General features: G+C 42.3%; 2 protein-coding genes across 2 annotated transcripts in view; both read left to right on the forward strand.

Annotated features, from left to right (window-relative positions):
• LOC129721216 (uncharacterized) overlaps positions 1-19,039 on the forward strand; it is a 204,991-nt gene extending 185,952 nt beyond the window's left edge. Inside the window, exon 4 of the mRNA XM_055673525.1 lies at positions 10,650-19,039. Coding sequence (XP_055529500.1) covers positions 10,650-11,680 — 1,031 coding nt within the window. The 3' untranslated portion in view covers positions 11,681-19,039. The remainder of the gene's footprint in view (positions 1-10,649) is intronic.
• Positions 19,040-25,711: 6,672 nt separating this feature from the next.
• On the forward strand, positions 25,712-26,797 carry LOC129717373 (uncharacterized protein K02A2.6-like). The gene is made up of 4 exons (XM_055667251.1): positions 25,712-25,799; positions 25,913-26,203; positions 26,279-26,517; positions 26,567-26,797. Exons 1-4 carry the CDS (start codon positions 25,712-25,714, stop codon positions 26,795-26,797), a joined length of 849 nt encoding a protein of 282 aa, XP_055523226.1.
• The last annotated feature ends 654 nt before the right edge of the window (positions 26,798-27,451 follow it).

Consider the following 27,451-nt stretch of genomic DNA (forward strand, 5'->3'; position numbering starts at 1 on the left):
GAGTTTTCTTCAAAATAACCGCCTCACCGGAATACTGTGTTTGTAATAAATCGATTGACGTTACTTCATATCTACTCATTCAACGAGCTTTTAATAATTGAACCAAAAAGGCCATTCAATACTATTGTTCGAGAAACTACCTGGAGGACCGTGGAAGGGAAGAGCCGGCTAATTCAGGGATCTAGCCGTGTCTTGATCACTATTTCGCACTATCTCCGATTGCGCGTATTGCGCCAATTCTGCCGATCTGGCAGTATAATATCACACGCGCCGAATATGTGAAGCCGTGCTGACTTTCGGTGGATAAAATACTACAACAATTTTTAACTTAGCAAACGAAATATAGTTCCGACTATTTTATTAGGCACAATGATAAAAAGTGAACTGGTTTCGTGTAAGGTTTATTCGCTACTGACTATTTCTTGCTATACTGGACGATAGTAAGTTTTAGTGGTGAGTTCAATAAGCCGATCGTACCCGAATTCTACCTACGATAACGATCGGGATCAAGTGAAATAGTGATAAGGCTATACGTAGGTGTAAGTGGGAGATAAAACTTATCGTGTTTGTGGATCACGTGTGGTTGCCAGTATGATGGCCCCAACATACCGCCCGCCTTGGAATCTGATGGATTCCAACTAAGACCTATCTATCTACTTAGCCTTCTATTTCTAATTTACAGTATATAATTGTTCATAGTATGCTATCCATTATTTAAAGTATTAGCCAGAAGGGTATATTTCTATCGTTGGTTGTTTGTGTCTCTGGTTGCCGAAGTACTCGGTGATTGGAGATTACTTTGAACTGCAGCATGCGGGGTCGCCTGCATCTATGCCGTTGCATACGGCATCGGTTGATCAGGAATATTTTCGGATAACAGTGACTGTTGCTGGGTATCCCCTGAACTCCTGCGGTTATTACGATGTTGTTGTTTGGGTTGTACTACGATAAACTACGATGAACTACGATGAACTACGATACTGATCTGAGTGCACCTGGGCTGCACGTAGTTGTCTTAGAATGGATCCCTGTTCCACGGTTGCATGCTGGTTGAACGATTCTACAAAAGATAGTGTGCTTTTTACATTGAATTTATGAATTGTTACAGAACTCGCCTGGAGTGGAGGCCCCCTGGCCTCCACAGGCGCCTAAGCACCGATAATATCGACAGGTATGTCGACCGAAAGAGGATGAATTACTCATGCTGCCTCGTTGTCTTTTCTATGCTGCGATCGTGCTGTTGAAAGGTGCCAGTGAGGTTGGCCAAACCGATACCGACGACCGATCGTGCTGACCGTAGCTGCCAAGCAATGGGCCCATTGCTTGGTGAAGTTGCTAAATGGATGACGCAGCTCTACGATGAATGGATGATATTTTGTGATGAGACTATGGTGGGATGCTCGAAAAACGAAAACATGCTCTTTTCCTGACTAGGACCATACACCTAAACCGTGGACATGCAGTAACCGAAGACCAAAACCAAGTGATTGACGAAAGGGATCTATGATGAGCTAGACGACTCCGATGAGCGTTTCCGAATTGCGTCCTCAAAGGGGACGCACACGATGATGACTATGGGGGATAAAACATTCCTTAGGCTTTTTTGAAATTCATTATAAACAAATAACTTAACTGGACTGCGGGAGCGCTCTGTTTAGAGGCCCCCGCGGCGCCGAAGCACCTCGTTGGGAGTGAATTAATTCTCTCCTTGAGAAGATTGACTGTTGTCTAGAACAGGCAGCACGCAGATTTTTGCTATGCCCCTAGTGAACAGTCCGTCCTTGGTTCGGACTGTCACGACACGGATATTGCCATCGGTGCCGTAGAAAACCTTCGCTACGCGACCTAATCGCCATTTCTGAGGAGGAAGATTGTCCTCCTTGACAATCACCATCGTACCAATTTGTATGTTGTCTCGCTTCTTGGTCTATTTAGTTCTACCTTGCAGATTAGACAGATACTCCGTTTTCCACCTTTTCCAAAGTCGCTGCACGTATACCTGACTTCGTTGCCAACTTGACAGCCGATTTTCCGGAATGTCTATTAGATTAGGTTCCGGTATAGCTGTTAGTGGTCTACCGACCAAAAAATGCCCTGGTGTAAGTGCGGTGTAGTCGTGTGGGTCGTTACTAAGTGGAGTTAATGGTTGCGAATTTAAAATAGCTGCTACTTGGTGAATAGTGGTGTTAAGCTCGTCGTACGTTAGCGGATTGTTGCCGATCGTTCGTCGAAAATGACCTTTGAAAGATTTTACCGCCGCCTCCCACAACCCACCAAAGTTGGGGGAGCGAGCCGGTATAAACTTGAATTCGATATCATCATCTTTTGCTGCTGCTATCACTTCATATTGAAATTGTTGATCATTAAGTTGTTGACGGAGCTCTTTGAGCTCGCGGTCCGCTCCAACAAAATTAGTAGCGTTGTCGCACATCACCAGAGATGGTTTGCCCCTGATCGCCACGAATCTCCGAAATGCTGCCAAAAATGTCTGAGTGGATAAATCTGCTACTATCTCTATATGAATAGCCTTGGTTACGAGACAGACAAAAATTGCAATGAAGCATTCAACAGGAACGCTGCGCCGAACTGGATACCGCATGTAAAATGGACCGCACAGATCTACCCCAACGTTCAAGAAAACAGCTGCCGGTGTGACACGAACGGATGGTAAATCTGCCATTATTTGTTCATGCAGTTTGGGTTTGGCTCGAAAGCATTGCACACACTCGTGAATTACTTTGCGTGCGATGTCGCGAGCTCGAGTAGGCCTCTTCTCTCGGACAGAGGCTATAAGCAATTGCTGGCCAGCGTGGAAAAGTTTGCGATGATAATGGTCAAAAATTATTCTGGTGAGTACATGCTTATGGTGTAGAATCATAGGATGCTTCCGAGTGTCCGAAATCGGAGCATTGGCAAGTCGCCCTCCAATACGCAATATACCTTCTATCAATTGTGGATCATGTGCGAGAAGAACGGATGATGATCGAACTTGTCGACTTTTGGAGAGATCTGAAATTTCTTCCAGAAAGCTTTCCTGCTGTGCCAATCGAACTAAAATCGTTATTGCGTCGTTACATTCTGCAATCGATAATGGTCTGCTCCGTCTGCTTGCCCGATTGCAGCGCTTAGCGTTATACGCGAACCGACTACTCCACGCAGTTAGATGAACCAGATTGTGAAAAGACGATCGTAGAGAGAACAATTCATTTGTGGGTCTCACGCACGCTGTTAACGATATCACCGATTTCTCTTCAAGGATCGTAGCATCTACATCTGGTAACATATCTGACCCTTTTGGCCAAGCAGACCGATCGTAAGAAAGCCATTTCGGACCTTCAAACCATAGCGGTTGATACAGAAGCTGAGCGGGTGTCATTCCCCGTGAAATGATGTCTGCTGGGTTTTCTGCCCCAGAGACGTGATTCCAAATACCGTTTTTAGTTATGTGCTTAATCTCCGAGACTCGATTTGCTACGAAGATTTGCCATCGAGACGGGAGTGAGGCGAGCCAACATTTCACTATCATGGAGTCCGTCCAAAAATATGACGTGATCGGTGATTGAATGCTGTTACAAATCTTCTCGTATAGGTGACTCAAAATTAGAGCTGACGACAATTCCAATCTCGGGATGGATTGCTTCTTCTTTTTTCGGCTTAAGTCTTCTAGCGGAGCAACCTTTGATTTTGACGTGACGAGGCGAGTCGTTATTGTTCCGTCAACCGATGTGCTTCTGAGATAGATACATGCTCCATAAGCGGCTTCCGATGCATCACAAAAGCCATGAATTTCCAACTCCGTCTTCGTAAGGCTATATCCGGTACAACGAGGTATGGAGAAGGAATCGAGCGTCATCAAATTTTTGCGGTATTCTAGCCAGTAATTCTGTAAGTCTTCGCTCAACGGGTCGTCCCAATCAGTTTTTTGTTTCCGAAGTTGCTGCAAGAATATTTTGGCCTGCACGACGACTGGAGCAATCAGACCAAGAGGGTCAAACAGCCGGGCAGCGTCAGCCAAAACTATTCGTTTTGTGATTGGGGGGTTGCTGTTCCAGTTGGGAGAACGAAACAGGAAACTATCAGACCTCGGTTCCCAGAGCAATCCCAAGGTTTTTACGTGAGAGCTGGACGAATCTAGCTCCAGCATGATTCGTTCGTCAAGCAAATGATTTGGAAGCTCGGCCAACAACCCACGTTCATTAGAAGCCCACTTCCGCAAGCTGAATCCTCTTGAGTCTGTCAATTCTCTCATTTCGCGAATCAAGAGTTTGCCGTCTTCAATACTGTCTGTGCCGGTCAACATGTCGTCGACGTAAAAGTCCTCTTCTAATGCCTTCGCCGCTCGCTGATGCGTAGCTGCTCCTTCACTGCCCAACTGCGCCAAACATCTAGTTGCTAAGTACGGTGCGGAAGCGGTTCCATAAGTGACCGTAGTTGGCTCGTACGTCCCAATCGGCTCATCGGGGGTATTGCGCCACAAAATGCGTTGCAAGTGTTGATCGTGTGGGTGTACCTTCACCATGCGGTACATTTTTTCCACATCTGCTACTACAGCGATTCGGTGGAAGCGAAAACGAATCGAAATTGACAGCAAATCCTCCTGCACTACTGGCCCAACCATCAGTGCGTCATTCAATGAAATACCAGTAGAGGTTTTGCAGGAGGCATCAAAAACGACCCTCAACTTGGTTGTGAAACTATCGGGTTTGATAACCGCGTGGTGTGGCAGATTATATGCTGGGGAGGGTTCGGCTTCCTCTGAGGCAGGTCTCATGTGTCCCAGCTTCAAATATTCGTCAATAAAGTCCTTATACTGAGCCTTCCATTCTGGCTTTAACTCGAATCGTTTCTCTAGCCCTAGGAAACGCTTCAGTGCTATTGATTTGGATTCTCCAAGCTGCTTCAGGAGATAGTCCTTTTTTGGAAGGGTCACCACATATTTCCCATCTTCATCCCGTGTTGTTGTTCGGGCAAATAAATCTTCGCACGCCGATTCCTCCGGAGAGTACGTGCTTTTGCTGTGACAGGACTCAAATTCCCAGAATCGTGCTAATAAGTCGCGAATGTCGGCCGTAGCGCACGAATGAGAATGGGTCTTAGCACCGCTAACTGGCCTACCAGGAACTCGTCCAGAAACTACCCAGCCAAACACGGTTTGCTGCAGTGTGGGTCCATCTTCCGACAACTTCATCCTTCCGTCGACTAGCAAATCGTAATATAGTTCTGCACCGATGATCATGTCGATTGGACCAGGCTTATTGAAGCAAGGATCCGCGAGCGTAACATCATTTGGAATGGCCAACTGCTGTATGTTGACAGGTTGTATCGGGAGTACAGAAGTAAGTTTCGACAGTACATGCAGGCGAACAGTTTCGTTGTACGTAGAAATGCTCGCCGATCTTGGCGCAATTACAGCTTCTACTACTTTCGTCGATTTGACCACTGAACCCCTTCTCCGGCTACGGATAAGTAACTGGCTGCCTCTGCCAGCTTAAGTTTTTGGTATAGGCTCGTGGTTATGAAACAGTACTCCGAACAAGAGTCCAACAATGCTCGAGCAAATTGAACATTGCCATAAGAATCTAAAACACGCACTACAGCGGTTGATAATAAAACTTGACGAGATGGCGTGTAAATATTTACGGATAAAGCATTGCTGTAATCTACGGGTGTACGCTTTGCAATATGTGGTGGGTGGTTGGTGCATTGCATGTTTGTGTGTGCGATTGGGAGTGAATTCGTGAAGGGTGTGGATGTGGTCTGGTGCTGTGTCTGCATGTGTGAAGTGTTCGCGGTTGGCGGTCTGCTCTGCGCGTTAGAGACGTTCGAATTGCTCATCGACGATGACGTTGTCATTGCTCCACCGTTTGTTGGTCCATTGTGTAGAAGCGTGCGATGTTTCTGCTTGCAGTGGTTACAGAAACCCTTTGTGCAGAACCGAACCAAGTGCGATGGAGACAAACAATTTAAACATAAACCGCAACGCTTCACCTTCTCGTACCGTTCCGCCACCTTCAATTTCAGGAACCGTTGACATTTAAATGCTGAGTGCATACCATCTCCACAAAATGGACAACGACCATTAGATTCCACTGATGTTTGAGTGTGGCAAACCGTATGTTTGGATCGTCTAATCTCAAATTGGGGTTTTGTCGGTGCAATAGATTGCAGGACGCTACACTGGTTTCGCAAAAACTCGATCAGTTCATCGTAAGTGGGAACCTCCTTCGAACTGTGATGAGACTCCCAATGTCGTAAGGTTGCTGAGTCTAGCCGACAGCAAATCATATATACGAGTATCGTACCCCAGTTCGATGTATCTTCGCCAATCTTATTCAGCATTTGTAAGTTTCGACCGTACTCACTAATGAGATGACTCAGAGCATCGTAGCTCTCTCTTTTAATCGGCTCCTCAGCAAATAAAGCATCTAAATGGGCTTTAACGATAAGCTTTTTGTTCTCGAAGCGTTTCTGAAGGAGATCCCAAGCAATTTGATAATTCGCAGCTGATATCTCAATTGTTCCGATTTCTTGAAGAGCTTCACCCACAAGAGACGAGCGAAGATATGTAAATTTATCTATGTCGGTCAGCTGATCGTTGCGATGTATGAGACTCTGAAACATATCCCGAAACGTGACCCACTCACGAATTCGGCCACCAAACGTAGGCAGTTTAATTTCTGGCAGCTTCACCTTCGACGAGGCACCTTGCACAGCCGGTGCTAATGCGGGAGGTTGTTGAATGAGTGTCTCTCCCACCGGTTTAGCTACAAGAAGTTGCAATGCCGATTTTAATTCGCAATAGTTATCTTCGGCTGCCTGTATGATGGCAACACTTTCCGCATCCCGCTTTTCAGCGAGCATGGTAAGTCGAGCTTGAAGACTCTCTGGAGCTTCTTTTGAGTCAGCGCTATCTCTCTCATCCCCTTCTTCCAGCAAAATGTCCATCTTGCGTCGAACGGAATATAGTTTCTTCATGGCAGCTTCCAACATCTCCAACCTGGTTTCTATCTGAGACTCATGCTTCTCTCGTTTGAATTTCTGAATGAACTGCTTCACACCATCGAATGTACTCCGAATCTGCCGTTGCTGCGACTTGAGATCCTTCAGGTCACCAGACATTATTATTTTTAATCACTCTCGAACCACTTTATTATCCAATTATTTTAATTGATTTTCAACCACTTTTCACTGCAGTCAATGTTTATAAATTCTACGAATTTTGATTAAATTTATATCTTAAAGATCACTTTCTTTCACCTTGACAACGTCGCGGTTTCTTACGTCCGCGTTTGACAGAGACAGACCAAATCGGAAAATTGACCCAGCGAGGGGAACCAACCAAGCGAAACACAATCACGGAGAATCAGCGGAAACCATGACCAATCGTCAATCGAACTCAGGGACCCATATATCGCATGCAATCAAAGAAATATATCAACCAATTTTATTCTTATATTTAACTAGTTGAACGTTCCCGGCGATGCTCGGGATCAAAGGTTTTAAATTCAAGAATCATTTTTTATAATTCATTACTGCTTTAGCACAACTTACTTAAAATACTTAAAAACTTAAAATACAATATTTTGAGAACAGAACACACATAAACTGGAAGTCGCCATATCGGATTTCCAAACGACGTATGAAGTTCCACTTTCGGAATCATTGAAATGGTTGGCCAAATACCACTTTAGGTTATTTTTCTTAAGCCGGAAGCCGCCGTTTTGGATAATGTTGTGTGGAGTCATCCCAGTTTCGAATATTCCTATACTGGGTGATATTCAGGCTATTTGACAATCGTTTACAGTAAAACCTCTTTTTAGGAAATTCGAGTAAGTAAGAAGAATTGAGCATGACCATTCATGCTTATTTCTCCTCTATAATGAAATCTCAAGAGATGCTTGTGATTTTTTTCAAAACGAAAATGTTTGTTGGTGTCCAAGGAACACGTCTGAGAAGAAGTGAAGGTTTTCTGATAACTAACAATTGTGCTTTAATCCACAAAACTATATAGAAAATAAAAAATGACTTTCAATGCTTAAGTCGCCTCTTAATCTATGTTCAAACCAATCAAATGGGACCTTTCCTCCAGCTAAATGTTCCAAGATCTAGTTTGGGTAAAGGTAGAAAAGTAAATCGAATCCCGTAATGTGTTACTATTCACAAATCTACGAATACATCAGAAATGTAAATTTTTTATGCTCGACTCGCACTGATTCAAACATAGATTTTTCTTCAAAAAAAATATTTGGAAATATTGAAGAAACAACGAAAATTTTATTGAAAGAAAAATCACATGTCATCGTTTTGAATTTTTATCTAGATGCGACTTGAGCTTATGCTTAAAAAGTCAAAGTTTTGCATGTATTATATGTTTTTCAAAAAAAATCACAGAGAGAATTTTAAGGTGTTTCCTTGCATGCAGAAAATCATCTTTAAAAATGCTTCGAACATACGTAGTTTTTTGAGTAATATGTCAGCTTTTAGCAATAAGATACGTGTTATTTTTTCTCAAATGTCTTTCCTGAACATTAACTAACATTTTATTGGAAAACAATCACATATCATAGCTTTGAATTTTAATTTGCAGACAAATTGAGCCTAAATATTCATGATTTTGCACGTTTTACTTAGTTTTGTGAATAATATCTACATTTTCAGTAATCAGATACCTAACATTTCTTCTCAAATGTCATTCCTGAACATGAACGAACATTTCATTGAAAAAAATCACATGTCATCGCTTTGAATTTTGTTTTAGAGACAAATTAAGCCTAAAAATCTTGGTTTTGCATTTTTCACGTAGATTTATTAAAATTATTTAAATTTCAAATGATCAGGTACTTAATTTTATTTATTTTTACTTAATTTCATCTTAAAAAAAATCACAGATCATAGATTCGAATTTTGATTTAGAGGCAAATTCAGTATGAAAAGTCATGTTTTCGCATGTTTCACGTAGTTTTGTGATTATTATCTCGAATTGTAGTAATCAAATACCTGTTATTTTTACTCGAATGTTTTTCTTGAACATCAACGAACTTTTTAATGAAAAAAAAAATCACATGTCTTCTCTTTGAGTTTTGATTTGGAGACGAATTGAGCATAAAAAGTCACAATTTTGCATGTCTTACGTAGTTTTGTGAATAATATTTCAAGTTTTAGTAATTAGCTATTAATTATTTTTCCTTGAATGTCTTTCCTGAACATTAACAAACATTTTAATGAAAAAAGGATCTCATGTCATCGCTTTGAATTTTGATTTAGTGGCAAATTCAGCTTGAAAAGTCATAATTTTGCATGTTTTACGTAGTTTTGTGAATAATATCTCAAATTGTAGTAATCAGATACTAATTATTTTTCACCAAATGTCTTTCCTGAACATCAGCGAACATTTTCCGGTTAAAAAACCTTTATGTCACCGCTTATTTTTCTGATTTAGGACGATTTCAAATGATGATGATTACTGTACACCACAGAGACGGAGGGAATAATATCAATAAGATCAAGCGTTACGGAATTCCATTTTTATATAGTAGATAATCAATCATACACCACATGCTTTTCATGCAAAGTACTTCCCCGTTTATTCTCCAAATTTCGTTAATTTCGTCGGGATCCAATCGTTAATCGCCGCCGCCGTAGAAATTATGATGAAATCTGCTCCAACGTGCCGCGAATTTCCGGCTGACTACCGGGACTTCCACGTGCTGACGCTATCAATCGCGATGGCGACCAATTCCATAATGGCGGGTCCAACCGCTGAAGCCACTCTTTCCACGATGGCGAATGTTCACTTTTACTACTGTTGTTCTATTGTTCACTATAGTTCACTGTACCAACACGTGGCACACCTTCCAACGGTCCTCCGGTCCACACAATCCGGCTCGAAGGACCAAAAAATGTTCGAGAAACTACCTGGAGGACCGTGGAAGGGAAGAGCCGGCTAATTCAGGGATCTAGCCGTGTCTTGATCACTATTTCGCACTATCTCCGATTGCGCGTATTGCGCCAATTCTGCCGATCTGGCAGTATAATATCACACGCGCCGAATATGTGAAGCCGTGCTGACTTTCGGTGGATAAAATACTACAACAAGTTTTAACTTAGAAAACGAAATATAGTTCCGACTATTCTATTAGGCACAATGATAAAAAGTGAACTGGTTTCGTGTAAGGTTTATTCGCTACTGACTATTTCTTGCTATACTGGACGATAGTAAGTCTTAGTGGTGAGTTCAATAAGCCGATCGTACCCGAATTCTACCTACGATAACGATCGGGATCAAGTGAAATAGTGATAAGGCTATACGGGGGTGTAAGTGGGAGATAAAACTTATCGTGTTTGTGGATCACGTGTGGTTGCCAGTATGATGGCCCCAACAACTATTTTATTTAAATCAACCAAAACGAAAAATTTTTCACCGCTAGGTGAATAAATTTTTGTTCAATATTCAATAGGTATATTGAACATTTTAATACAGTCTAAATGTTTTGCCTATGTTAAGTTGTGTTTAATTAATAATACTGAATTGTATCTGTTTTTGGTGGTTTTTTTTTGTTTTAATCCCGAAACCCCTCTTATGTGCACGACTATGCCGCCGTTTGGTTGAACGTTTACTGCATTGCCGCATGTCTTTTTCTCTGTTGCAGATAACGGCTTATCAACACCGAAGCCGGATGACAAAGATTCAACCGGGGAGGCAGAGGAAGTGAATGATGATGATATCTTCGAGCAGATGCAGAAAAAGGCTAAATCCTATCGATTGAAGCTATACAAGAAGCACAAAAATTTCAAACATAGCCATCATCACAGAAGCGGATACTACCATCCCGTTTATCAGCAGCATCATCACCATCAATACTACCGGCAGAAGATGTTGGAACGGGAACGCGACCGCTGGAAGCAGCTGCACGAACAGCAGTTGAAAGCTGACTACCAGGGGAAAATACGTTATTTCGACAGCTCCAATAAACTGGAAACCAAGGACGACATTAAAGCACATCTTGATGGCTACACAAGCCGCGAACAATGGCCACACTTTGACAAAGTTATGAACTCTCTCAACAAAGAGCAACAGCAGGACAACGTACCACCCTACATTAAAAAGTACAACCGCAGAAATAAACAGTTAATTGATCTGCTAGAGGGCACAATCGCCCCACTTTCCGATTATAGTCAACGTCATCACGAAAGAAAGTACCACCGTAGAAAAAATCCTCACTGGATGGAAGAGGACCTCTTCGAGCAGCAGCGTCCCAACCAAAACAATCTCGGTCTACAACGGAACTACATACAAGAAACAATTCAATCATCCACAGCCCACTCCAACTCTCTGCCAGGCGAAGCAATACATATTATCTACGACAAAAAACACATAGACAATGATCACCAGTATGGGCACCCAACGACCAGCGTCGACCCCAACCATCCGTACAAAATGTCCTCTCGTGCCGGCCAGTTCGCGTATCATCGGGTGGCGTCCCCGCAACCAGTTGGTGGTGGCTACGGACGGCTCAAACGTCAACGACTTCCGTTTGTAGCGATCACCGATCGTCGTCTGGGATCTCCACCAAAGCGTCGGCCGAACAGTAGTAGCAACAGCAATGCAGCCATATCCAGCAGCAACAGCAATGACAACACCGGCAGTAACAATCTACTGAATCACCAACCGATGCCTTAAGCAAACAACAGTCGTAAACTCTACCCGATGAAAACAAAATTCCCAGCCGAATGAAAACAAAAAAACAAACAAACAAAAAACCACGAATATTACTCCCTGCGATCATGGTCTTTGAAGGGCGTACAGCTCTTCAGCCAAATCGCGTATAAGGCAGCTGATCTTTCTAGAATAGTTTCTAGAGAAAAAAAAAACAACTAACTTTCGCTTTTATATTTCTTTCACATTCAAACTTTGGTTTTTCATGTGATAGAAACTAAAAACCACACTCACCGTCTATCGCGTGCTGTCACAATAAACTTTCGCTTGTCCGATTGGTACAAAGTGAACACAGAACGAAATGACAATAAAGAGTCTGCACACGGTACCTTCATTCAGGTGAAACAGCTAGACGGAAACTAGATTAAACTCACCTCAGCCGCTCGAATGCACAAAACTATCCCACGAGACAAAAAGAGGAAATTCAACCCCACTTACTGCGAAACGTGAAAAAAAGAGAAATGGCACCAGCAATTTTCCATCATATTCTTTTCGTTCGCTTTCCAACATAGCTTTCGAAAAGATCTGAGCGTACTTCGATGGCACAATGGGTTATCGGAAAATGATGGCTGCTTCGAACTATGATCAAATGCAGCACAATAGTGAAAAAACGACGACAATTTCAAGACAGACTAGCATCAATGCGGTATAAGCGGAAGGGGGAGGGTGTAACAGAAAAAAATGCTGCTCTTTCTTCCGATTGAAGCTCCTCTACCCAAGTGGCAAACGAGCAGCAATGTATCGGATTTCTTCAACCGAGTTGTTACGACCGAAATCGCTCTAGGGAATAATCGATTGTGACGAGCGAACAGCTGCGACAAAATGATCAACGGGATGCGGAAAGAGTAATTTTGATTAATTTTTGTCGGCTGAAGTGAGAGGCAATCGCAACCAAGAAGAAAGTAAATCAAAAATCTCACAAACACCAGTGACAGCCGCACAAAGAAACGCTAGGTTCTCTATTATCTAGCATAAAAGTAAATAGAAACTACTGGTCTAATAATAACAGCCCGATTCAGTGAAACAACCGAAGCCAACTAAGCTTCCGGAATGAAGAGTGAAGGATCATGACGTCAAACATCCTTCGACTTAAATCCAATGAATAGACGCAAGATATGGACAAAAAATGACAATATATATTTATTATAAACTAAAGTGGTAATGAAATTTATATAGTTAAAGTAACAAAATCATACTGAGTTAAACCCTATAAACAAAGCTAAAAGGATAACCAAACTTATATTTACTAACATATCAAAATGAAACGTTGACAAAAACAACCAACAGAATCGACATGATATTCCCGGTTTGCAAAGGCAGGGTTAAATCATCGATGTTACTTTCAGTCAGTGTTTTGCCAGCAGGACGTACACGGTAAACTAATTGGAACGCCTGGTCTGGCATAACAGCATTTTGTGTGTATAACCGATTGACAGTCATTTTCGTAGCCCGATCAATAGATGCACGCGTCGTCAGAGTCAATTTGCACATAGTAAGCAAAAACTATCAACACATCCAAAACCAAAACTTAATCAACAAACCACCCTCACAGCCGTTAACTAATAAAAAAAACATATTTGCGCAAAAATCTCTAACGTAGTTCCACGGTGTGTAGAGAGATGGTGTAACGATATGTCAAAAATCTGAATCGTAGAACACTGAATCTAATCCAATATTGTTTGGTTTGATTTGAATCGAAACTTGCTCTGAAAATACATGCACCCAAAATTTCCGTACACTTTTTAGAAATGTAAACAAACACAAAAAAGTTAATAGCTCTTGTCAAATGACATTTCATCTCGATCCCTACAATGTAAATCTTTCTTCTCCCCACGCTTACTTTTTGATCAAACTGTTATACCATATCCTACACGTCATGACGTAGTCCCAAATAAAATGACAAAAAAAGCAGCGAAGGAAAACGCACGCCTACCATGACTGCCATTTGGATTCAGACAAAACTTAAACGATTAAGTTCGAATTGTGCATTTGTTAACCGATTTCTGTGTGAAATTCAAAGTACTAAAGCTGACAATTTCGGCAGCGGATAAATTATAAAAACATGACAATAAGCAAAAGGAACCATAATTTTTCTAGTATTATATAAGAAGTTTCCCAGTATCCAAACAGTGGATAATGCTTTCATACGGACAGTTACGCTGGCAAGTTTCTGTCGATTTTTCTCTTGTTTCGATGGAACATATTTTTAATACTGCAATGAAAAAAACAATACGGAAAGGTAAAAAATAAAAAAAAATAAAAACAAATAAGCAATAGATTTTGACAATACTTTTCGAAAGGGGTAGGTTGACACACACACACAACCGAAAGCAGAAGAGAAATCAACAAGCCCCTTGAGAAATAGCGACATCTTCGCGTAAAGAACGGTACCACCTAAGTACAGTTGAGATGGCGCACGAAACACGTGACAGCAGGTTTAATAAAACTCTATTCTAGCACGTGTCAAGAGTAAATTCACTTTAATTTAGTCCTACTCTTTGGTGAAAAGTTTTTCGAATTACAAATGGTGGTTCAATGTAAAAGCACTTGCACCAAAATCCAGGAATCAACACAAACCAATCGATGCACACTGACGAGAGAAAGTTATAGTCAATTTTCTGTGTAAAATTCACCGAAATCAACAAAAAAAGCACATCAAACAGAATGAATACCCGAAAAAAATCAAATCAAACAAGAGATTCAAAGCAACAGATGGATAACGAAACAAATGCTCTTTTAAAATAATATTAAGATATGTTAGTTTATAGGAAGCAGAAAAAAAAAAACTAGCTATTTTACTAATAAAAAATAAGGTACCATTCTACTGTAGTGTAACAAAAGCCTACTGGGGGCTACCTTCTTATACACATAACGATAAAGCCTAATGAAAATACACTTCTACACAATCTTGAACACTAGAACCACACAAAACACTGGCACACACGGAAATATTTGGACAAAGTAAGCTATTATATTATAGATATGTCACTTATTAAAACCGCAACCATCGAGCTGCGCCACTGAACCGAGATTTATGGCAAATGTAAACGGCGTAAGCATAATAAATAACAAAAAAAAGGTAAAAAAGCTCACACAACAGTAAAACAGTAATCGTTATAACTGCCCCCGAAACAGGGTGAGACATTTTTACACTTTTACTCCTACCCCGTTTCCGGGGCCTAATTCATAATTCTAAGAGGTTCCGTTATGACACCTGTTCAGTTGTAATAATATAAATTGCGTCCTTGCACTGAATAACCTATGTTAAACGACTGTCTCACTTCTGGCACATGCTGTAGCGATTGTTGTATAGCAGATAGATGGAGACAGCGTAACATGTTTATTTTTCACTCGCAACAAAAATGGGAAGATGTTGTATAGCTGCTCAAAAGTTGTAAAAGAGCTCCGCACGCTGTAACCGCCTCGCTTTCCGGCTTCCTCGAGTAAATTTACAAATGTACCTAACCGATTAGGCTTGGGAATAGAGGTAAATTGCAGCGTGCAGTTAGGCAACCATTTCAACGTGTTTCCAAACTAATTTTAATCGCTGTTAGATTAGTGTACATGTACACTGTACAAGTTCTGTTTACTGCGTTCACCGACAGCATCAGCTGGTGTCACAGTCTTTAGTTGCAGTTTAGTCAGGCTAAGCCATGAAAAGCGGCAGCAAACGTAATAAAAATATGTGGAAACCGGAGAACTTTTCTTTTTGATAGATAACAGTAGGTTAAACATCTACGTAACCATTCGTTCGGCTCATACAAGGTCGGCTTGGGGTACAAACGAAAAGATGTAGTGAATGAAACAATAATTACATTTAATTGTTCGATTCTGACAACAGAAAAAAAAAGATCAGCAGTTAAAGGAGAGTAAAATCCATCAATGCAACATCAAGAACATAACATGCTGGCTTCCGACTGCAAAACACAACAAACACAGATGAAAACATGCAAACATAGACTAAAATAGTCAGCAAGAACAAGTGTATGAATTGTTATATTTTTCAAATAAAATAATATGAAATAAACTCACAAGATGGTGTTTAATTTATGTTATAAAAGCCAAAACGTGATTCGAGGACAGGACAGCATTTTTGGAGGCAGTTTGGAGTTAATACTCAGTCATCCCACAAGAGCACACTTCCCAACAATTTTGTTGATTACTGGCTTCTGAAGTTATTCGGAGTTCTGGCGGATTCCGTGGTGGCTCATGCTGTTTCAACAATTTGTCGCCATGTTGCTCGGTTTTGGCTGTGTTTCGCCAGTTCCCCAGGCGTCTCACCACCTGCAAGTCTCCTTCGATCAGGTCGAGCCATGGTGCACGCTGCGCCCCTCTATTTCTAGTGCCGGTAGGGTTGCTGAAGAGAAGTGATTTCACAGGGTTGTCGTCTGGCATCCTTACGACGTGACCGGTCCACCGCAACCTATTGACTTTCGCCAGGTGTGCAATGGGATTCTCTCCAAGCAGCGCGCGCAGTTCATGGTTCATACGCCGTCGCCATTCTCCGTCGTCCGTCTGCACTCCACCATAGATAGTCCGCAGCACCTTCCGTTCGAAAACTCCAAGAGCGTTTAGGTCCTCCGGAACGTTAGGTGTAGCCTTAGTTCAGGGAATTGTTATTTGGCAATATTGGTAGGATAGAAAAGAGGCTCTGTATAGTAAAGCAGTAAGCTTGAAACGGAAGGGTAAACTCTCACACACAAGCACGGATATAAATGAAAAAAAGCGTATCATTCACCTAAATAGTGATACTGCTAATAGTATGAAGTGCGGAGCACAGAAAACACCTGGGCAATATCACAATAGATCAAAAAAGTCTCTGGTCGCAGTGATGAGTCCACATAGAGGAAAAAAAGGTCCTCCGCGAGAAGCGTTGTTGTCTCGAACCCGTAGAGGAATACCGGTCTTATCAGGGTTTTGTACAGCGTCAACTTCGTGCGTCGTTGCACTCGATTCGATCGAAGTGTCTTCCGAAGTGAAAAGTAGGCACGATTTCCTGCCTGGATGCGTCTCTGGATCTCTTTGCTGGTGTTATTGTCGGCGGTCATTAGTGACCCCAAATACACGAACTCGTCGACCACCTCAAGCTCATCACCGTCTACAGAGACTTGAGTTTGGAGGCTGATGCTGTTCTCCTTGGAGCCTCTCGCACGCATGTATTTTGTTTTCGACGCATTTATCCGCAGTCCGATCCGTCCAGCAGCGAAGGAAAACGCACGCCTACCATGACTGCCATTTGGATTCAGACAAAACTTAAACGATTAAGTTCGAATTGTGCATTTGTTAACCGATTTCTGTGTGAAATTCAAAGTACTAAAGCTGACAATTTCGGCAGCGGATAAATTATAAAAACATGACAATAAGCAAAAGGAACCATAATTTTTCTAGTATTATATAAGAAGTTTCCCAGTATCCAAACAGTGGATAATGCTTTCATACGGACAGTTACGCTGGCAAGTTTCTGTCGATTTTTCTCTTGTTTCGATGGAACATATTTTTAATACTGCAATGAAAAAAACAATACGGAAAGGTAAAAAATAAAAAAAAATAAAAACAAATAAGCAATAGATTTTGACAATACTTTTCGAAAGGGGTAGGTTGACACACACACACAACCGAAAGCAGAAGAGAAATCAACAAGCCCCTTGAGAAATAGCGACATCTTCGCGTAAAGAACGGTACCACCTAAGTACAGTTGAGATGGCGCACGAAACACGTGACAGCAGGTTTAATAAAACTCTATTCTAGCACGTGTCAAGAGTAAATTCACTTTAATTTAGTCCTACTCTTTGGTGAAAAGTTTTTCGAATTACAAATGGTGGTTCAATGTAAAAGCACTTGCACCAAAATCCAGGAATCAACACAAACCAATCGATGCACACTGACGAGAGAAAGTTATAGTCAATTTTCTGTGTAAAATTCACCGAAATCAACAAAAAAAGCACATCAAACAGAATGAATACCCGAAAAAAATCAAATCAAACAAGAGATTCAAAGCAACAGATGGATAACGAAACAAATGCTCTTTTAAAATAATATTAAGATATGTTAGTTTATAGGAAGCAGAAAAAAAAACTAGCTATTTTACTAATAAAAAATAAGGTACCATTCTACTGTAGTGTAACAAAAGCCTACTGGGGGCTACCTTCTTATACACATAACGATAAAGCCTAATGAAAATACACTTCTACACAATCTTGAACACTAGAACCACAGAAAACACTGGCACACACGGAAATATTTGGACAAAGTAAGCTATTATATTATAGATATGTCACTTATTAAAACCGCAACCATCGAGCTGCGCCACTGAACCGAGATTTATGGCAAATGTAAACGGCGTAAGCATAATAAATAACAAAAAAAAGGTAAAAAAGCTCACACAACAGTAAAACAGTAATCGTTATAACTGCCCCCGAAACAGGGTGAGACATTTTTACACTTTTACTCCTACCCCGTTTCCGGGGCCTAATTCATAATTCTAAGAGGTTCCGTTATGACACCTGTTCAGTTGTAATAATATAAATTGCGTCCTTGCACTGAATAACCTATGTTAAACGACTGTCTCACTTCTGGCACATGCTGTAGCGATTGTTGTATAGCAGATAGATGGAGACAGCGTAACATGTTTATTTTTCACTCGCAACAAAAATGGGAAGATGTTGTATAGCTGCTCAAAAGTTGTAAAAGAGCTCCGCACGCTGTAACCGCCTCGCTTTCCGGCTTCCTCGAGTAAATTTACAAATGTACCTAACCGATTAGGCTTGGGAATAGAGGTAAATTGCAGCGTGCAGTTAGGCAACCATTTCAACGTGTTTCCAAACTAATTTTAATCGCTGTTAGATTAGTGTACATGTACACTGTACAAGTTCTGTTTACTGCGTTCACCGACAGCATCAGCTGGTGTCACAGTCTTTAGTTGCAGTTTAGTCAGGCTAAGCCATGAAAAGCGGCAGCAAACGTAATAAAAATACGTGGAAACCGGAGAACTTTTCTTTTTGATAGATAACAGTAGGTTAAACATCTGCGTAACCATTCGTTCGGCTCATACAAGGTCGGCTTGGGGTACAAACGAAAAGATGTAGTGAATGAAACAATAATTACATTTAATTGTTCGATTCTGACAACAGAAAAAAAAAGATCAGCAGTTAAAGGAGAGTAAAATCCATCAATGCAACATCAAGAACATAACATGCTGGCTTCCGACTGCAAAACACAACAAACACAGATGAAAACATGCAAACATAGACTAAAATAGTCAGCAAGAACAAGTGTATGAATTGTTATATTTTTCAAATAAAATAATATGAAATAAACTCACAAGATGGTGTTTAATTTATGTTATAAAAGCCAAAACGTGATTCGAGGACAGGACAGCATTTTTGGAGGCAGTTTGGAGTTAATACTCAGTCATCCCACAAGAGCACACTTCCCAACAATTTTGTTGATTACTGGCTTCTGAAGTTATTCGGAGTTCTGGCGGATTCCGTGGTGGCTCATGCTGTTTCAACAATTTTTCGCCATGTTGCTCGGTTTTGGCTGTGTTTCGCCAGTTCCCCAGGCGTCTCACCACCTGCAAGTCTCCTTCGATCAGGTCGAGCCATGGTGCACGCTGCGCCCCTCTATTTCTAGTGCCGGTAGGGTTGCTGAAGAGAAGTGATTTCACAGGGTTGTCGTCTGGCATCCTTACGACGTGACCGGTCCACCGCAACCTATTGACTTTCGCCAGGTGTGCAATGGGATTCTCTCCAAGCAGCGCGCGCAGTTCATGGTTCATACGCCGTCGCCATTCTCCGTCGTCCGTCTGCACTCCACCATAGATAGTCCGCAGCACCTTCCGTTCGAAAACTCCAAGAGCGTTTAGGTCCTCCGGAACGTTAGGTGTAGCCTTAGTTCAGGGAATTGTTATTTGGCAATATTGGTAGGATAGAAAAGAGGCTCTGTATAGTAAAGCAGTAAGCTTGAAACGGAAGGGTAAACTCTCACACACAAGCACGGATATAAATGAAAAAAAGCGTATCATTCACCTAAATAGTGATACTGCTAATAGTATGAAGTGCGGAGCACAGAAAACACCTGGGCAATATCACAATAGATCAAAAAAGTCTCTGGTCGCAGTGATGAGTCCACATAGAGGAAAAAAAGGTCCTCCGCGAGAAGCGTTGTTGTCTCGAACCCGTAGAGGAATACCGGTCTTATCAGGGTTTTGTACAGCGTCAACTTCGTGCGTCGTTGCACTCGATTCGATCGAAGTGTCTTCCGAAGTGAAAAGTAGGCACGATTTCCTGCCTGGATGCGTCTCTGGATCTCTTTGCTGGTGTTATTGTCGGCGGTCATTAGTGACCCCAAATACACGAACTCGTCGACCACCTCAAGCTCATCACCGTCTACAGAGACTTGAGTTTGGAGGCTGATGCTGTTCTCCTTGGAGCCTCTCGCACGCATGTATTTTGTTTTCGACGCATTTATCCGCAGTCCGATCCGTCCAGCTTCGGCTTTCAGTCGGGCGTAGGTTTCCTCCGCCGCGCCGTCGAAGTCATCCGTGAAGCCCAGAAGCTGAACAGACCTTGTGAAAATCGTGCACCTCGTGTCGATGCCCGCCCTCCGGATCACACCCTCAAGAGCGATGTTAATCAGCAAACAGGAAAGTCCATTACCTTGTCTCAACCCTCTGCGCGATTCAAAGGGACTTGAGAGTATCCCCGAAACACGCACGTAGCACATCACTTGCGCCACTGTGGCTCTGATCAATCGAGTCAGTTTATCCGGGAATCCGTTGTCGTGCATGATCTGCCATAGCTGTTCTCGATCGACTGTATCATAGGCCGCCGTGAAGTCAATGAAAATGTGATGTGTGGGCACGTTGTACTCGCGACATTTCTGTAAGATCTGTCGGATTGAGAAGATCTGGTCCGTGCTGGCACGGGCTCCCATGAACCCCGCTTGGTACTGACCCACGAACCTCCTGGTTAAAGGTGATAGTAGACGGAACAGGATCTGTGAAAGTATTTTGTAGGCGGCATTGATAAGCGAGATACTGCGGTAGTTGTGGCACTCCAGCTTGTCGCCCTTCTTGTAGATGGGACAGACGACTCCCTCCATCCACTCGTCTGGCAGTTTTTCCTCCTCCCAATTCCTGGAAATGACCCAGTGCAGCGCTCTAGCCAGCGCCTCTCTTCCATGTTTTAAGAGCTCGGCAGTCCGTCTTTGCCTGCGACCTTGTTGTTTTTCAGCTTCCCGATCTCACAAAGAACTTCATGAATATCGGGGGCTGGTACTCGGTCATCCAATGTTGGTACTCATAGGTCAGTTCCTGCTCCGCTTCTGTTAACTGTTTCGCCGTTCGGGTGTCCATCGAAGTACTTCTTCCACCTGTCGACCACCTCTCTGGCGTCCGTGAGAAGGTTCCCATCCGCGTCGTTGCACATGTCGGCTTGCGGCACATAGCCTCTGCGGGACTGGTTTACCTTCTCATAGAACTTCCGCGTTTCACTGGCACGGTACAGCTGCTCCAGCTCCTCATGTTCACGATCCTCTTGCTGGCGCTTCTTTCGTCTGAAAAAAACGTGGTCATATCGTTCCGTGCCCGTTTGTAATTGGCCTTGTTCTCTCTCGTTGACCTGCCCAAGTATATCGCCCAGGTTGGGTTCTTCTCATTCACCGCTGCCTCGCTCTCCCTGTCATACCAGTCGTTTTGCTTCCACTCCTAGTGTCGCCGTTGCGGTCTTCCCGATAGCTGTGCGAATGTGGTGAAACTGGTGCGGCTGCTCCGGCTGGGCATTTCATACACAGTTTTTCTAATAGTGTAAACATCTGGCAGACAACTTGAAAACAAGTGCCATTCATGTAATAGTTATTGTTCGCATAACCCATGCTATTGAAAAACATCTCCAAAACCAGGAAAAACCGAGCTTGTTTTCGAAATGTGGTTGAATCACTGATGAAAAACAACTTCTCGCAAATGATGTATTTTAAGTTGTTTTCTATGCAGTTTTGATAGTATCATAAACACAAGTTACAGACGAGCAGCGGCAGTTTATATTCAATAATCTATATAATACAATTATGCTATGAAAGAACATCTCGAGAATAATAATATAACAACACACAGTTTTCAATTGCGCTTATAGTACTCTTATAAGACTACTGTCATTGTGGATTCTTTTCTAACATGTTTTGTGTGTTACTTGGGTCTTATTCTCAACAAACACAACCTGTCGCTGATCGCCTGTTACTTGATCACACGACTCTGCATCCTGCCCAGCACTATGAATCTGGTGCCCAGCTCATTGGTTGTGCCGCCGCTCTGGTAGTACTGTACCCTGCAGCAAAATCCTCCGTTCCTTCTCTCCTTTCCGGCAAAGCTCTTGGAGCCCAACGATGTCGAAGTGGCGGGGTTCTAGCTGATCCAGCAGAATCCGTTCGCCACCCGGGGCGTTCAGCGATCTACAGTTCCATGTACCGAGCTTCCAATCGTCGTCCTTATTTCGTCGCCTAGGTCGTGGCCAATTGTTCCGGTCCGTATTCAATTCTTGATTGTTCGTAGTATTTTAAAGTTTCGGCATGCTGCCTTAATAGGGCTGCGGAAGCCTAGTCTCGCGACGGGGCTGCCGTCTTGGGTGTAGCTGGCCAGACGCCGCATTTCATAATTCAGCCGTCCGCTCCGGATCAGACGCTGTTTGAGCCGCCACTAACATGGGAGCAGACGCTCGGACAAGTTGCCCTCCTAGGAGAGCAGCTCCCCCTTCCCTGTCAGCATATGACCAAGTTCCCACCGGTTCACCGATCTTCCCTTGGTTGCTCGTATTCCAGTCGGTACCACGTGGAGGTAGGGATAGGAGTTGCTGGGCATTATGCTCTGGCAGTGGCGTAGCTATGGTTTGGTGGGCTTGGTGCAGTAACAAAAATGTGGGCCTCCAATGAAAATGACTGGGCAGTTTTTTCTTTCATGAAAGGAATTGAGACAAACAAAATATTTATGTTTTTATTCTTAGTTATTCCGTTTTCCGCAAAATCGAAAATAAGGTTGATTTGGATACTCACTTTCCGTGCTTTTTAATTTGCAAAATCAGAAAATATACAGTCACGCGCGAACGCGGATTATTTCCCTCGCTCTGTTTCATGTTAGAAACACAGCAACACAGATAGGGGAACTGTTCCATTATTCATCTCAGCCCAGAATTATAAAACGAAAACTTAATTGAAAACTAGGAAAAAACGCATATTTTCTAACTAAACCAATCAACTAATCCATGGAATGGATTCTTATTAGGTCACCTTAGATATCTCATGAAGTAGAATCCTCAAAAACTTACCTAAAATCTCTGAATTTGTTGTTATAGTCGGGCATCTACACTGAAAAACTCATTTATTTCTATCATCTAACCAAGAAAATGAAATCTACCCATTGCTCTATACAGCTACAACGGGATTCATTCAGCAGCCAACCAAAGTTTTTGTCATCATTTGCGGACTACCTTTTGTATTAATTACTAAACAAAATCACTCACTACACTAGAGATTCTTTAATCTTCAAAATGTTCACCTTAAATTTCCAAAAACAAGCTTTAAATTTGAATAATTCCGACATAATTGACACAAATCGACAGCACTACACTGAATACCTAGACTACCAATTTGCGCGTAAACAACTACAGCGGATACCTAGGTAACATACTACGACGGTATGAGGCTACGTTCATTAACAAAGTGATTAACTGTGTGATACATATGGAGGCGTCGTGAGATGAATAATTGAGCAGTGGTTTAGGTTTTGAGATGAGTATGGATGTGTTGTGAAAAATTGTTTGTTCTACAAAATTCAGGATAAAACTAGCTAAATTTACCAAATTTCCATTGGTGGGCGATTCTATGAGAGCATTTGATTATAATTTTTTTGTGTGCTCAACGATTTCGTGTAAATCTGGTGTTTACTCCATGCTTCGTGAACGTCGGCCTAATGAGATGAATAAATAAACATATACCCTAGACAGCGTTTTCAGCATCGCAAAAACTCGCTCCTTTGTTACGTGTTTCCACGTTGCATCGAATGTTTTCTGCGATTCTGCGATTCTGCGATCAATCCGAACATTTTCAATCCTCTTCTTATTAAATCGATATATCTAAATTTTGACCAAGATTAAAGAAAAGTGGTCAAAGAATGGCTCTCAGGAAATTATCTGAATTTTCTTTCTTTTGATTTTCAACCTAAGAACGGTCAGTTCAGATTTCTTCAAACGTACGTTTTTTAGATAGTCATTTTTTTGTCTAAAAATCATTTGAACATTTCTAAAGGAGCAATATTAAGGAACAAACAAAAATGTTTCCATGTCCATCACTGCTCCCTCTCGAAAGATTCTGCTGCTATGCTAATAGGAAATAAACATGATAAATCAGAAACTTTTATCAATAAGTCGAATTGAGCAGCATAATTTGAATCTATATCATCAATGTTGTGAAAATACTGCCTACAAGCTATTCTGCGTCTGTACTGCGGGGACAATACTATCAAACTTTAGCACTCTCGTCTATCTGCCCTATCATCGCACCTATTACTGCTGTCACCAGACATGTCAGACCTATAGATTTATCTGCGAATGTGCTCACTTTTCGAGGCGTGTACTGTTGAATCGTGTGACCAGTGATGCCACATATACAGATTCATCTGCATTTATACAGATAAAAATCTGTATGCGTATTTTTCATACAGATATCTGCATATACAGATTACAGATTTTCTGGAAATAATACAGATTTATACAGATTTTTTTGGTTTTCATGGGGTCGTAAATTAAACTTCTTTATATAGTTGAAAAATATAAATTTACTCAAATGCGGTGAAGCGTGTCGGAGGTTTTATTATATTCATATGCTACACATAAACGTGTGCATGAATGAATTCGCGGAAAAAATGTTAAACAAGCTATATTGCATTTTTTTTTCGAGAAGGATATGTCCAGTACATATGTAGATTTTATTTTACAGATTATTTCAAATTTTACCAAGGTGATAAGATTTTTTGAGCTTCAAAATACAGATGAATATGTGGCATCACTGCGTGTGACATCCATGTTTCACAAAGTTTGACCTTACCCTCTCGGCTTTCAATTTCAATATTTGGGGTCCCAAACAATCCTGACACTACCGGAAGTGGATTGATCGATAGCTCTCTAGGAAGAAACATACGAAAAAGTTTTCCTATACTAATCTTCATACAAATTCATGTACATGCATATGTAATGCACCAATCAGAGGCACGAGTAATCCATATTCGGCAGATTTAGCATTGTCTGGGGGCCTAAATTGAACAAAAAAAAGTTTGTTCTGGCTCTGTGCTGTCAAGTTTGCATTTTTCCTTGTACCCACCTTAGCGTAAATGTAAGTTTTTGTGCATGTGTTTGTGTGTGTATGTGTGTGGGTTTGTATGTGTGTTTATGCGTATTTGTCTAATTAAAACTGTCGATGGACAATAATTGACGTTTGAGCGAAACACGATTGATAAAACTATTTCAACTGCGAGGCAGAGTAGGAAGTAGTCGAGTTTTTACGCCAAGCTATGCGAACAATCTGCGAGAAAAATGCATGTTTATTCGCATAAACTGGCGTAGTGGTTTTTCTGGATTAATTACCATGGGCAGACTCGTATAATCCATGGGGCCTCTATTCAAACATCAATCTTCATAAAATTGACAGACTGTTTTGTTGAAATTGTATCTCAATATAATCATTTGGGTTAAAATAACCAAAACGCGTTTTCCTCGCAATGATGGTGTTGGTTGTTATGTAAACTATGTAAACAGGGGCAGTCTAGCGAATGCAATTTCAAGATGCACAAGTGCCGTGACTGTAGCCATAAGAAGGACTACTGTTGAATCCGGAGCTATCCAAGGGGGAGCAGAAATACAAAACTACCACGCAACAAGAATTGTGACCGTCAACAACGTTACGCGCAGCCGGCGGTATGTGGAGACAGCGATCAACGGAGTTTCAATTGAAATGCAGCTGGACTCAGACTCGAACATCACGATCATATCCAAGCAAAATTGGATCAACGTCGGGGAACCAAGAACGTCTCCACCGGACTGTAAAGCTCAAACAGCTTCTGGGGACAGGTTGAACATCGAGGCCATGTTCCGGGCTACGTACACCATCGGCGTAACTCACAAGGAAGATAACTGCTACGTCTGAATGTTCTAGGCTCGGATCTCATGAACGAATTTGGGCTCTGGGACGTTCCGTTTTCGTCGTTCTGCAAGTTGGTCGGCAGTAAACAGCCGAATCAGCAAGTAGTCGACCTGAAGGCCAATTTTCTCGATGTGTTCACCAGTTGCATGGGGCGCTGCACGAAAACTCAAATTCATCTCACCCTCAAGCCTGACGCGCAGCCAGAGCTCAGACCGAAGCGGCCAGTTTTCTACAACATGGAGGTCGCAGTCGAGGACGAACTAAAGCTACTTGTAAATTTGGGTATCATCACTCCAGTCACCTGTGCAGACTGAATGGCTCCCATCGTGGGGGTCATTCTGTACGGATTTGTGTGGACTTCTTCACCGGGTTGAACAGTGCGCTCGAAGCCAACCCGCTTCCACTGCCGGAGGATTGATCCCTCGGATGCCCACCTGCTAGTAGAGCTCGATGAGGAAAGCAGGAAGTTCGTTACCATCAACACTCACAAAGGTCTGTATCGATTTAACCGGCTCTCCCCCGGTGTCAAGTGTGCACCCGACCTCGACAACATCCTTGTCGGTGGCAGCACCGTCGAGGAGCACAATCAGAACTTGAACTGTGTCCTGCAACGTCGAGTATGCGTTTACAGTCAAATTCGAAAAATGTCTATTTATCATGCGACAGCTTCTTGATACGGAAGGCATTCGTCTGCACCCGGACCAGGTGAAGGCAAACGTAAACATGCCGCATTCTCATGATGTTCCGTACTTAGATGCGATTAATTACTATGGGAAATACGTTAGAGAAATGCGCACCCTTTGCCAACCATTGGATGAGCTGCTCGAGGAGAGTACCAGTGGACCGACATCGCTTCAAGAAAATCCTCCAATCGCCGCTTATGCTGACGTACTATAACCCTCGACTTCGAATAATTGTGTCCGCAAACGCGTCGAACGTTAGCATTAAGGCTTGCATCGCGCATCGATTCCCTGATGGACCAGAGAAAGCCATCTACCACTAATCCCGAAGCCTAACGCCAGCCGAATCCAGGTATTAGAATAGGAAGCCTTGGGTCTGGGAGGACCATTTCGGGTACGCGGATATCGTCTCCCGCCTGATCAACTCACATATCAAGTCGGACGAGGAAAATTGCAGAAAAGAACTATTGCATCGCTAGAAGTCGAAGAAGTCCACTGCAATATATTCTGCCGTTCCATTGAGTATCTTCTCATCACGTATAAGACGATTGCGGAAAAGACCAACCAGCACCGGACATTGTAGAAGGTCATCGAGTTCGTTGAGACGAGATTCGCTGTATGTTGCTCACGGAGTTTAAATGTACAGTGACCGGACCGTCGTCCTGAAAAAACTGCAGCAAAAAGTGCTCCAACAACTGCACAGGGGTCATCCTGGAACCGACCGTATGCGTTGATTGGCGAGGAGTTTCGTCTATTAGCCCAACATTGACGTTCAAATCACCGTGCCTGACAGGAGTGTAAAAAATGAACACCAAAGCGAAGCTCGATTCGTGGCCGATGCCCGAGAATCCTTGGAAAAGGTTACACGCTG

This window comes from Wyeomyia smithii, chromosome 1 (genome assembly GCF_029784165.1).
Source record: "Wyeomyia smithii strain HCP4-BCI-WySm-NY-G18 chromosome 1, ASM2978416v1, whole genome shotgun sequence".
NCBI classification, from domain to species: Eukaryota; Metazoa; Arthropoda; class Insecta; order Diptera; family Culicidae; genus Wyeomyia; species Wyeomyia smithii.

Coding starts and splice junctions, on each gene's coding strand:
- LOC129717373 (XM_055667251.1), top strand. CDS start 25,712: ATGCAGCTGGACTCAGACTCGAACATCACGATCATATCCAAGCAAAAT. Junction 25,800..25,912: donor AAGAACGTCTCCACCGGACT/GTAAAGCTCAAA, acceptor TGAATGTTCTAG/GCTCGGATCTCATGAACGAA. Junction 26,518..26,566: donor ACTGTGTCCTGCAACGTCGA/GTATGCGTTTAC, acceptor ATCATGCGACAG/CTTCTTGATACGGAAGGCAT.